Below are 13408 nucleotides of genomic sequence, written 5' to 3' on the forward strand. Positions count from 1 at the left end.
ACCGACAACTCCGTGAGCCGAGATCGCAATATCAAAATGATTAACAGTCACTCATTGTGCTGGTGGTGTACAACAAAAAGGACGTGATTTCTCTCATGGTATGAGAGGGGTGGTGCTATATGCTTTTTTTGTGGAAAGGACTTGCTTCCGCACTTGTCTAAATTCCCTACTGTCTGGCTGACAAGGCTGAGATGGTAACTAGGTGCTTTCTACACAGCTCAAATGTGTTTCTGCACAAACCAATGGGACCTTTCCCTCTCATTGTACAATGTCAGTGGTCAAGGTTTCTTATCATATAAAGAAAGTATTTGACTGTGATGACTAAATATACGGTAGATCCACTTGGAATATTATTTTGTAAGTTTTGCTTGCCTTTAGTCAATGACTTAATGTACATGGGTGCAATCTATAGGCTACAGCCTACCCTTTTATATACAGTTTAAAAAAATGGTGATTCACCTACAGTAGCCTTTTGCATTTAATCTTTTGTGTTCTTTCAAGTAATTTCACAGTTTATGGTTGCAGATGTTGACTTCAGTGACTATTAATTTAGGAAACCTATTAAAAGCATGGCAGTTAGTATGTATGTATGAATACCCTACATGCATGTTTTTGACATTTTCGTAATTGTATTCATGAAATATTAAAGAGTTTGGTTGCACCCAAATGGAAGAACGAATGCCACACAACAAGTTAGTGAGAAAAATTCTCAACCTGCGAGACTCTTTCCTCATCAGAGTTCAAACGAGATTTCCTTTTTATTGTTTCACTATTAATACACTTACACCCATTTTTGTGACATATAAACTTCTGTTTGTTTACTGGAGCAGTAGTCAAATGAATCTGAGAATAAAAACAAAAAAACAAAAAACAGACGAAAATGAGTCAATCACCAAAGAGTGCAACGACTAAAATGTTAAAAGCAAGTAAATGTTTTCATTTATTTAGAAACTTTATTTTTCATTTTACAATTTGGCTCCCAAAGATTTCCAATTGTTAAATCAAAGCCCCAATAATAATAATAAAAAAGATATCATACATATAACAACCATAATCATGATCTAAATGACTTGAACACATTTACATCTCCAGTCTCACCGCTGTATTATTTATTTGTCTATTTGGGTAAAGAGGTTCATTTGTTTTTTACAAAGACAACACAATTGAATGATCACTTTTCATGATTGTTAGTACAGACTGTGCACATCTTTAATTTTTTCAATTTTAGTGGTATAGGTAGATCGTTAGAAATTGCTGTTAGCACCGTTACTTTGAATTTAATATAATGCTCATCACCATGTCCCACTATAGTGACCAAGAACTGTCATGGATCTGCTTAGATGACAAGGTCCTTGTCCACATCCTCTGCAAAGAAAAAAGAGAAGCGATGATAGGCAAATTATTAAGAATAAAACATCAAACAGTTAAAGGGACAGTCTACCAAAATCTAATTAAAAAATGCTTTTACTATTGGTCAGTTTTAGTAAACTACTCAGTACTCACGCTCTTTGATGCCAAAGCAGTTGGCCCACTCCTCCAGGGCAATATACTTGTCATTGTCAGCATCACACTGTTCGAAGAAGCGCGTAGTGCAGTGCTCCATGGGAATGAGGGGAGCCCGCAGAGGGGACAACTCAGTGTGAGACAGATACCTATAACATTACACACACAAATAAACAAGTATTTTGTGGTGAGTGGTGGATTGGGTAGACAGATAAACTGTCTTTGAAAAGTTAGCTACAATGTAGTCTAATGTGTGATATCCTTCCTGAAATGACACCTCTGGCACAAATGGATATCGAGGTGATAGATCAAGATTGGCACGTACCCATCAATAGGATGCTGGTCGAGCTGTCCGAACTGCCAGTGCACTGGGAAGATGTACATGTTGTAGTTCTTCTCAAAGTCATGGGCCAGAAGGTCCATGGTGTGGTCTCCAGCCTGCAGCCTCTTCTCGTTTTCATAGATTTTCTTCACCTAGACAAGGATTCACAGAGCAGCAGAAATCTTTATCAAGGGCTTTTACATTGAACCACACCTTGTTTGTTTTGATCAGATACTTGCATCGCTGGACACAGCAAAGCCAATCTTATTTACGATTGTATTTATGTATTTGACTTCAACAAGATGAGACGTACTCTGAGCTTCTGCTTCTCAGTGAGCAGGTTGTTGTCCTCATCTCTCTCGAAGAGGGTCACCAGGACATTCTTGAGCCAGTCCCTCATACGCATGGGGAATTCAGTCAGCTCGCTGTCCACACAGGGGGCAATGACTGGGTTGGGAAGGGGGGGGTGGTGACATTAGGAGAGATTCCAACACTATGTCTATATCATATATCACATTGTGCAACTGTAGAAATTTGCATGACATGTGGCTTTTTAACTTGGATCATGACATTCAAAACATGTCAAGTGAGTAATCCTTCAAGTCAAGTGAGTGACCTTTATCTCAGTTTGAACCCATCAAATCTCATCTAACTGTGTCTTTAGGCTTGACAGAGAGTAATGGAGTACACGCTTGGACCTGTTTTCCTTTTGGTGCTGCAGGGCCCTAGAATGCTGTTTTGGCCACCCATCAATCACTGTCAGCCAGACCCCGGTCATAAACTGTCCTTTTGTCAGTTTTAAGCCAGGTCATGGTTGGAAATGGTCTAATCTATGCAAAAAATATATATTTGAAAAGTCTTCTTTGGATGGTTTATTAATAACTAAATAATTTACGAACCATCAACCAACCCTGAACTATAAAGAAAACAAAACATTCTTGCATCTCAGCTTGTCAAATTAGTGAAAGGAACAGTATACAAAAAACTGTCCACTGTATTAATTTGTGCATGTGTCATTGCTTTTCTTGTCAATGTTTCCACACACACAAACACACACAAGCACGACGTCACACAAACACCTATTTAGCCAGCTACAAAAACACCAGAAACCACCACAATTGGATGCTGTGTGGAGGGAATATTTACACTGAGGGGTAAGTTTAACATTTTTCTCAGGTACATGCTCATTGCTCACATTTGCAAGGCCCAATGTAGTCCAGGTGCAGCTTGTGGCCCTTCTTGGTTCCCTCCAGACTGCACTTGGTGGCAAAGAAGTGGCATGAGGAGTCATAGGTCTTGTTGTCAGTGCCACAAACCTGAGAAAGAGTCATGTATTCATTAAAATCTCCAATTGACAGAAAACTATGGTTTATGTAATATATTGTGTTTAGTCAAACATTACCATCTAAGGACTGAATTGCACTCATTAGAAGCACATTTGTCTCATGTACTGTACTGTAGATCTCAAGATATGTACATATTCTTTTTAAAGATATATTTTCGGCATTATTATGACAAGACTGTAGAGAGACAGGAAAGGCAGGAGAGAGATGGAAGGACATGCAGGAGATGGTCAGGGCCGGAATCGAACCTGATCCCCTGCCGTAAGGCGTTAATAAGTGGCATGCAGTTTGTGCTCATGTGCCCAGTGAACCACAGGGGCAGCCCTGTCCATATAACTTGTCAATAGATGTGTGTAAGATTGTCAGCTTACATGCTCAAACTCTCCAACAGAATCTGGGCAGGTGGAGGGGTCCTGGCACACACACATTGGGCTGTTGCTTTCATCAACCTCACACACCTTACCCTTCTTGCAGTGGTGGTTCAGACAGGGGTCTAAAACGGAAGAAATGAAAGAGCACAAAAAGTCAGTTGAAGTTCCTATTTTTCATCATGCAGAGAGTTCCATTCTCTTAAGTTGGTCTTTTAGTTCAGCATGCACGTGACTTATTCCTGGCTTTGGCAGAGAAAACGTGGCCATTCCCCTGCCACATAAAAACTGTGTTCATCTGTCTACTGCAGCTGGGTGGAACACATAATTACAGCTCTCTGTTATGTGACAGCTAGACGTTACCATAAGCTAAACATTACCACTTTGACAGTCTAGGAAGTTTAGTCAACGTCACACAAAACCACTGGAGTAAAAAACACTGAAATGTAGACACTGAACCAACAGTCACAACAGTAAATGATGGCTTTTAAATATGAAACAATAAATTGTTTGGCATTATTGCTTTAATTAATTAAAATATATATATATGGTTGAAGCCTGTCAAGTACTTATGAAATGGAAAAATGTGTGCTTCTGAAACATCTAACATTTTGAAGAAAAAAAAAATTGGGACAATGAAAGACATTCAAACATCGAACAAACACGATCTAATGGAACACTGATTGAAACTTACTCTCTGCAATAACATCCTCCACAACTTCAATGGCTTCATCAAACTCTCCGGTCTCCACCTGCACTGGGTTGGCCCCCACCTCTACTTCCTGCATGAATGAAAACACTCAGTTGGATAACGTGTGTTCAGAAGACGAACTATGTCAAGTAAGATTACATCTATCTCGTATTTCTCATCTCTAACATCAGTTGTATGAGAAAGCCAAGGAAACTTGAAAGGAATTGTATCCCAAGAGTTCTAAAGATACGTCTGTTTTTGAAAGTTTATTTCTACCAGCTATGTCCACATGTGGTAAACCAATGAAAACCTAATGGCTTCCTGTTGGCTATATTTAAGGCTTGTGGGATTTTTGTCCCTTTGGACCTTAACAACACAGGAAATTATAAGGATTCTCACGAAAAAATAAAAATTGAATTAAGACTGTATTTAAATTTAAATATACAGGATTGTATTTTATTGCATTTAAAATGTCAATAATTCAACTGCAAAACCTTAGCATAATAAGTCAAATAGGTTGTCACTGAACAAATCACATATTTGACTCAGAAACTACAAAGTTTTTGCTGTCACTGCTGTACACTATAAGAGGATGTATGGGGAAAATGGGAAACATTTTGTGACGACTAAAACACATTGTACAGCAATGAAACATTAACAACTTAGACCAACAGTAGTCAGTCAAAAAGATACACAGGTGTGTGAGTTTTGGTAACTTACTGACCTCCTCCTGTATAGTCTCTTCTTCAATAGGCTCCTCCTCTACAATAGGCTCCTCCTCTACAATAGGGTACTCTTCAAAAGGCACCTCGACAACAGCGTCCTCCACAACAACCTCCTCCACAATAGGCTCCTCCTCAGTCTGGGAAACCAGACATGCCAATGTTTATGCTTAGATTACAGGTGCACATTTGCAAACACACAGACACAGACACGTAAACAGTTACTCACAGGAGCAGCCAAGGCATGGCCAGCCAGGCACAGGAGGAATACAATCCACACCCTCATCCTCAAAGCCTTTTAAGAGACAAGACATACACATGTACTGTTAGCGTACAATTGATTATGTTAGGACTTTTCTTTTGTCTTTCACATGAATTGCATTGTCATGGATTATCTTTGACATGTTGTTGTTAGTACAGGGCAATGTGGTAGACCTAAGTGACAGAGAATAGGATTGGATTGTACACTGTACAGAGCCTACTGTATCATGTAGGTAATGATGGTCCTAAAAAGTATATTTTAAACTTATTTTCCTAGTTCCAATTAGTTTCGCATTTATATGAGCCTTTGGATATAAATAAAGTAAGTAAATACAAAGCAGTACAATCAATACACACACAATTGTATTTGCAAGCCTAGGGGTCTTTTTAGCCTCTCTGTTGGCTAACCACTATGCTGCCAATGGACAACCAAAAGTCATATATTATTATCACTAATCCTAGACAGAGTGATGGTTTGAGTCACAAATATATCTAAAAGAGAGAGCTTCTCCTCAAATGGCTAAGTCAAGGGGTTTGATGTGATGTCCCTCATTTCTCAAAAATATTTTCCTAAAATATAGCTATTTCTAAAGCAACTGCCAAGGAGAAAGGTGTCTTTCTCTTTTTAGAGAAAGAAAGCTTCACCTGACTGATTTTAAGTGGTGTTTCGTGACTGCTCCTTAAACAAATGATTCAGATAACAAGTTCAGACATGCACCCTGAAGAAGCTAGACTTTGCATCTTGATAAAAGTACACTGTATGAGTTGACAGGTATGCACGATACTTAGATTATCATCTTTTTTTCTTTTCTTGTCAAAATCCTTCTTGATCTATAAGCGAACTTTTTGAAATGAGTGAGAGAGAGATAAAAGCAGGCTTTGGATCCCAGGGGTCAGTCAGTTAAGAATGCTCTGGGTTTAACTATAGTAGATGTCTACACATGTGGAAAAATACTGTGATTCTTAAAGAGACTGTAGAGGATGACGTCTTTAAACATGCTGCTAAAGGAAAGTTATTTTTGCATGGAGGGTAAAGGGTTCTTTTTTGGTCTGGACTTAGCAAATAAGAAAGCTCACGGGTGTTATTCCTAAGAATAACAACAGACTTGAAAGTGTACTGTAATCATTAAGTAACGATTTTACAGATTCTTATTTAGTTAGCAAATTTCTTAAAGTTGGTAGAAAGCGAACCAATATGGTAGGGTGCTGGAGTTACAGCAAAACAAATAGTTTTTTTTGGAAAGCTGTACTCATAATCAAATAGGTCTGGGGTAAAGGGGAAACTCAACGGTATGAAGGATCCTTTTTGTCAGATATTTAATTTAGCAGGGTTGTTAGGTAAGCAAGCTGCCTTGGGGCGTAAACTAACTTGAAGTTGGAAAACAGCAGCACATATCCTGAGTGTTTTTCAGAGGCCTTAAACGGTCCAGGATTAGAGAATTCTTTCTGCTTCTCCAGGGGTCACATAACAGGTGGTTACACATGTGGAAAAGGAGGCTTGGGGCACAGGGACACAGTCTCACATCCTGTTTGGACACAAGACTGCTATCGGAATTCGCCAGGGGTTGGAAAATATGACCCATTTTGAGTTTGCAACCTGTCACTACACCTGTCCATTCGACAGCTTTGCCTAAAACTAATCAACCACTATATTATTAACGCTGTCATTCCCCACTTCCCCCCTAGGCGATGAATATAGTACCCATCCATCTTTCTTATTGTAATGGTGTTATTGAAACACAGCAGGAGTATATTCCACAAGCTATGTAGATAACAGGATCACAAAACAGTTTTGCCTTGAACATTTTATTTTCATGTATTTATACTCACACTTAAAATAGGAATGCATTGCTAATTTAAAAATGTGACTATTCACACATTAGACTCAAACATTAAAATCTTCACTATTTTGATGACCCCCCGAAAAAACTAACAAAATAAGTCTCAACTGCAGTAGATTGTTTGAAGAAAACGTTCCTGGCTATAGGGTCCATGAAACCGGAGTATTAAGTAACATGACCTAACAGTTTTTCCCATCCCCCTATTGAATAGAACCTCTGTCAGTTTTTTCTTTCTTTCATTACTTTTTTTTTTTTTTTTGTATTTGTCTGTTGTGGTAAAATATTTAACTGAAGTGATTATTCACACTAACTTGAAGCCAACTCCCGTTGTCAGTTATAAGGAATTATTTTCTACATATGATATATTTTTGCTTTGTCTAATAATTGAAGTTTTACATTTCAAGACGCATTCATATACACATGTTGCAATGAAGTCAGGTGGCTGAGCGGTTAGGTAATCGGGCTAGTAATCTGAAGGTTGCCAGTTCGATTCCTGGCCGTGCCAAATCACGTTGTGTCCTTGGGCAAGGCACTTCACCCTACTTGCCTCGGGGGGAATGTCCCTGTACCTACTGTAAGTCGCTCTGGATAAGAGCGTCTGCTAAATGACTAAAATGTAAATAGTAATGTGTGATTTAAGATGTGTGATGTTTGGTTGCCTTTTCTACTAAACAAAGGCTCTGGGATATCCTCTCTTTGTACACTGTTTACAGGGATCCTGGTTCCCAGCCTCACAGCTTCTCTGGTGTGCATGGCTTCCTGAGTGAACTGTAAATCTGAACTTCATCTCTCTCTCTCTGTCATGTGCTGCTTTGACTACCTCACACTTCTCCCTCTACTTATCTTTTCTCTCGTGAGTGTGATCTATACCATTTGCATCTCTAAGGTACTCAATATTTTTAAGATGTATCAAAATGCGATGTTAGGTTCAAACTCAAGACTACTGGGAAACCAATGAGAGGGACAATGCAGCTTTCAGTCATGAACCAGGTTGCCAAGGTTTCAACCCCCTTGTCCTTTCTTGGCTTGGATTAGCCCTCCAACGACAGCTACTTGTTAGCACTCAGAACCTCGTAAACAGTATTCAGGACTCATTGCAAAGGATTTATGGGGGTAAAAATTCACTCGGAAAAGAAAAGAAAAATTGGTTTGGTTTGATTTGGTTGACCTTTAATTTGGTTAACAAGCATTTGTCTGTAAAGAAGTCTGCAAGTTTAGGAATATTGAAAGTGGATGACCCATCAAGAGTCTGGCATCTGTAGATTCTCACAAAATCGTCAAACAGCTGGTGGGGGATTGCCATGGTAACTTGCATTCCTTTTGATGAGAGTAATTGGGGGGGAGGGCTCTATCTGTTTGAGAACAGTTTGTCTCTCTCTCAGGCTTTGTAGACTCCCATCCCCCCACCCACCCCTGCCTTTTCCAGTTCTCACTCCTCCTATTGCTTATGTGGCACACAATACCTCAACACTGTGTTGGAGAACAGTGTTGGTCCAGAGACGCATTATAACAGACCGGATCTTACAGTTTGGTTGCAGAAGTTACATGTGACTTCTCACAATAAAGAGAGAATAAACTCACAATAAAGATTCTTTTTATTGTGTCTATTTAAAGAGGATTATCAAAATACAGTATCACACCTAACCTTCCTCTTAAACTATGATTTACTTCCCAAAAGTAAGATCTATTTTTATTAGTTTTTCCACACAAACATGAAACCTTTTTATGAAAGTATGTGCTACGACAAAACTACAAATTTGAGTATATTAAAACAATGGCATAGATTATGCTTCTAGGTTGAGCAACACTAATCTGTAACAACAACAACAACACACTCAAGTCTAAACCGAATTCCTGAATAATAAATGATAAATGAAAGTATTTTACAAATGGTGACCTAAGGAATGTTCTTACCTTCTGTAGACAGAGCAGAAAAGCCAAAAAAAGCAGTCAGCTGTCACAAGGGCTAGGAAGATCTAAAGCTAAAAGTTCACTCAGAAGACTTGCAGAGGCAAGATTTGCAGAGGGCCCGCCTATGCAGACCCTATAGCCTCCCCTTTTCTCCACCCAGGGTGGGACAGTCCACAAGAATTAACTCTATACTCCCACTTATGTGGATTGAAAGTTGTACGTTATAAAAGACCCATGTCAACTGAAAATGATTCATGCAATTATTTATATACAGTACTTCAGAGTTTATGTTGGCTTTGGGAGCATTAACAATGTGTGATGTTTCTATATGACGGCATATATTTTCGTTTAGATGTTGATTACAAGCACAATGTGTGTAGTTTGTAGTTCATAATAACTGTATGGCTATATAAAGGTCTGAGGTTGATTTAACTAAAGTATTAATGTATGAATCACTTTTCCAATGACAGTTAAGGCGCCTACACTAGTTTAGTGTTTCATCATTTTCTGTTCTGTCGCATTTTTTTATAATATTTTGTGATGATTCATCATAGGCCTTTATGTTAGATGGCCCAGACAACACAATATAAATGCTAAATTGAGAGTTTGTCCCTCAGAGGTTTAAGCAGAAATGTGTTGCATCAATGTATTTCTTCATTTACATTTAACTTGACTGATGATCATGGTGATTAGGAATAGACAATAATCAGGTCAGTTTCATTACATATCTGTTTTTACAATGGTGTCAATATATTTCACAAACAACCTTCTACTTACTCCAAAGATATCCCATGGGCTCTGTCTCAGGAGAATGAACATATTGATAGTGAAAACACTGAATATTTAGTTCAGGTTCTGTGATTAGTGAAACTTGAAGCCCTAAACACCTGCTTTAAGCTTGTTCATGATTAGATTCTGTAAATACTTAGAGGTGGGCATAGATGCACAACATGGAATGATCAGTGGTAGATTATTACTGTCTGTTCCCTACAGAGCAGCAATCCCAGTGTGTAAAAAAAACATCTGGATGAGACAACTAGAGGAAAATAGCTGCCATGCAACGTGGCATTTTCCATTCTGGCTGCAGGATCAACCAGACTAAATTCAATGCAAGGCCATGGAAGAGGTGTAATTAAACTTACTGTCGCAGCCTGTAGACGTGGCACGGTCTCAGTGCTTGAAAAAACATTGCAAATTCATTTCCAAGAAAGAATTGGGAGTAAAGATTTAACTGTCCCCTTCAAGAAGTAACAATACAGACTCTGATTTCACTGTCTATATAGGATATCCACTGTGTATATTTGCAATACACTTTCTGGACAATGTTTGCAAGAATCACAAAAGTAAATAGACCGTGTTTGACATTGTCTATACCAATATATCACAAAACCTTGTGGCCCAACTACACCAAACCAATAATCATACAGCCCAAGTGGAAAACATTAACCATTCAATTCAATGTTGAATACATGGCCACACAAGGATTTCCCAACATTGAAAGCACTATATGACAATGGTTTATAGAACACAGAAGGAACAGACTAGCAAGTGTGAAAATGAGAAGCTGTGCACTTCATACAATTGTTTACAAATAAACAAAAACAATCCAAGAACTGTAAATTATGTTCGCAAAAGAAAACTACTTGTAATATACTCTGCAATTGTCTTGTTTCCATACTTGATGACAAATTTTAATGGGTATCCTTGTCCATTATGTCAAAGATCTGCAAAGTGTTGTGTCAAATCAAAATAAGATGATATACCACCACCAAGTGGTGGAATTGTAATTGTGTATTTAATACAATGATGAGCAATGTCTACAAAAGTACATTCCGCAAAACAACTTATTAAATTATATTAAAAAAGAAACCGAAAAGGACAAAGGTGTAGTGGAAATCTTTTAATTTACATACATGTGACAGATCTGTAGACATCATCTAGATATGCATTATTATTATTTTTTATACTACCCAACAAAGTGTAAATAATAGAAGGTATTTAAGTTAAGGCAAAGCAATACCTCCCAATGATTCTGCTATCGCAATGGTATTGAGTGTTTCATGTTGAAACACTCAATACCAGAAACTAAATCCAGTGATCCCATAAAATGTGACAGCTATGGGTCTGTGGTGAAGTTGCCCATGAGATCTGGTCTAGGATTCATTTTCATTCCATGTTATTATCATGTACTTGTTTAATATAGATTTATGACCGCACAATGGCATTCATGAGAATATAAGGTTCTTTTTTGAGCGCCATTTGCTTGAATCCCATTTTGATCATTTCTGTAACTCTGTATTAATACCACAAAGACATGCCGTTGGAATGTTAGCTTTTGTGCTCGCAACATTTGTGGACCATTCAATTCTAGTGTATTTGTATGAGCTAGCCAAGAATTGAGGACAACATTTTGAATAAAATGGTGTATGTGGTATCAACGCAACTGTAGATAAGTGTAATGACTTGTAAAAAAATAAATCCATTAGTAAAATATGAGCGTTATATTGGCTCATTTATCCATGTGGACAGTAAGAGTAATGTGACTATTCTCATTTTCTATTTTACTTGTACGGTTAGTAAATAACATGTTTAGTGTAAGCTCATTGCACATATGATATCAAATGAATACAAACATTTTGAACATTTATCACTACACACCAGAAGAGGAAGTGTTTACAAAGGATCCGCCATTACTTTACGGGTGACAAATCGGTTAGTGACAGTGCCCATTCAACTGAGCAACTTAGCACTTGTGATTTCTTCTGGTGGTATTGATCTAAATGAACTTGGCAAAAAAGAAAATACTGTTGACCGCTCAGAATTGGCATCTTAAGAATATTGGGACACACCAACACCACATGCTATATCTAACTAGAGGATGAGGCAAATGGGAGATCAAGTTCAGCATATAAAGGGCAACTTCTCCCCAATTTTCCTGTTTCTTCCACAAATTCAAAGGGCTTTTCATGACTGTTGATGATTCTTCACTTTGCATCATCAGCAACAAGCACCTGCCACACACCGAACAGACCATACATAACATTGAATGTTATGCACTGACTTTTGTCTGCTAAATTGAATACAACAGATCATGTACGTACAGATTGTAATCTCAAACATATCACCTGTTTATAAAGAGCTAGTCAGGCATCCTTATTTGGGGCCATTGTACGTGACACCTTTTCCAGTTTTCTTCAGCGTTTCAAGAAGAACATCGACATCCTTGTCCGACTCGATCCAGACCAGGCGCTTGGGTAGGTCAATGTCAAATTTGACATCTTGGCCCAACAAGTGATATAAAAGTCACTTCACAAAGTTGCAAACACAGCTCACCACAGCAAGGTGACTTGAGTCTAGATATATACATATATATATTAGATATTTTAAAGAATGTTTCTTAAATCATTTAAAGAGAAATAACACAGCTCTACAAACTCACCACCAAGTTTATTGAGGACTCTGGTGACAGCTCCCGAGCAGCCTTCACATGTCATCTCCACTTTAAACTCGTGTCTCTGTGTAAATAATTAAACACAAGAACAACAGTAACTTGCTTCCGCATAGTACGAGTACACATTGCTAGTTATCTTTCTAGTACTGTAGCTGAGTTAGCTAATGTCACTGGCTGCAGATGATAGTATTTGCCACATCAGAATTTTTTTTGAAGTAGGTCCATGCTATTGTAGTAGTATTGACAAGCTTGCTCAAGACAAGATGAACATTTAACTAGCGTACAATAACGAACCAACTACTAATATCCTACCCATTTTACAGTGCTAGCTAGACAGTACAGTAGCTACTAGCCTAGCTAATGTACCGAACTACTAGTTCTACTAGACCGGCTTATTGTAATAGCTTTCCCAGCTCGTTTTGCTCCAGGTTTCAAAGTGGCTAGAACTAGTAAAACTAAAAGGGAGTTCACAGGTAAACCAAGAGCTTACGGTAGTCATCTTTTCGTGGTGTGACAGATTTACAGAGCAATAAGAATCAATAAACCAGCTTTGGCTCCGTCTTGCAAACGGTCAGCTAGGATGTTAGAGCTACGTAGGAAAAGCTGCGGAATTCGAGTCCAGTTTATTTTTCTTCTTCTATGAAGGTTATTGCAGACTGCCACCTACTGTAGGGGAGTGTGCGGCCGACGACTAACACCAAATTAAGAGAAACCAACCAATCAACCGACCAAAGAAGATCATTTATATCAGGGCTCCCAAGTCTCATGCATTCGCACTGAGACTTCAGACTTTTTTTGTTTCAAATTTTTGGGATCTGAATTTCACCATTCGAATGAGAAATGTATTTTGTGTATTAATGAAAAAAAGGTGGCTCCAATTTTTGGGGTTAACATTTTTGGGATCAGTATTTCACCATTCTAATTCAAAAAGTATTTTTTCTGCTCCAATAAAAAAAGTCAGTTCATTTTAATGATGATTTAATGATTGCTCTGTT

General features: G+C 38.2%; 2 protein-coding genes across 2 annotated transcripts; both read right to left on the bottom strand.

Moving 5' to 3' along the window:
* Nucleotides 1–693: 693 nt before the first annotated feature.
* Nucleotides 694–9074, bottom strand: sparc (secreted protein, acidic, cysteine-rich (osteonectin)). The gene is made up of 11 exons (XM_067247685.1): nucleotides 8966–9074; nucleotides 5179–5244; nucleotides 4952–5089; nucleotides 4231–4318; nucleotides 3540–3661; nucleotides 3021–3141; nucleotides 2139–2272; nucleotides 1829–1977; nucleotides 1504–1652; nucleotides 1297–1365; nucleotides 694–843 (listed from the first exon to the last, which is right to left on the bottom strand). The coding sequence occupies exons 2-10, from the start codon at nucleotides 5233–5235 to the stop codon at nucleotides 1337–1339; spliced, it is 987 nt and encodes a 328-aa protein (XP_067103786.1). The 5' UTR covers nucleotides 5236–5244; nucleotides 8966–9074; the 3' UTR covers nucleotides 694–843; nucleotides 1297–1336.
* A 1775-nt stretch (nucleotides 9075–10849) lies between these two features.
* On the bottom strand, nucleotides 10850–13035 carry atox1 (antioxidant 1 copper chaperone). Its single transcript, XM_067247212.1, has 4 exons — nucleotides 12904–13035; nucleotides 12402–12477; nucleotides 12088–12240; nucleotides 10850–11973 (listed from the first exon to the last, which is right to left on the bottom strand). The coding sequence occupies exons 1-3, from the start codon at nucleotides 12910–12912 to the stop codon at nucleotides 12116–12118; spliced, it is 210 nt and encodes a 69-aa protein (XP_067103313.1). The 5' UTR covers nucleotides 12913–13035; the 3' UTR covers nucleotides 10850–11973; nucleotides 12088–12115.
* Between the last annotated feature and the right edge of the window lie 373 nt (nucleotides 13036–13408).

Source organism: Osmerus mordax, chromosome 12, assembly GCF_038355195.1.
Source record: "Osmerus mordax isolate fOsmMor3 chromosome 12, fOsmMor3.pri, whole genome shotgun sequence".
In the NCBI taxonomy this organism is placed as follows: Eukaryota; Metazoa; Chordata; class Actinopteri; order Osmeriformes; family Osmeridae; genus Osmerus; species Osmerus mordax.

Bases quoted from the DNA above. Each gene is read 5' to 3' on its own strand.
- sparc (XM_067247685.1), bottom strand. From the start codon at position 5,235: ATGAGGGTGTGGATTGTATTCCTCCTGTGCCTGGCTGGCCATGCCTTG. The intron at 5,090-5,178 runs GTGAGTAACTGT...CTGGTTTCCCAG, and splicing joins GCCATGCCTTGGCTGCTCCT to ACTGAGGAGGAGCCTATTGT. The intron at 4,319-4,951 runs GTCAGTAAGTTA...TCATTCATGCAG, and splicing joins AAGAGACTATACAGGAGGAG to GAAGTAGAGGTGGGGGCCAA.
- atox1 (XM_067247212.1), bottom strand. The intron at 12,241-12,401 runs GTGAGTTTGTAG...TGTTGGGCCAAG, and splicing joins AGTCCTCAATAAACTTGGTG to ATGTCAAATTTGACATTGAC.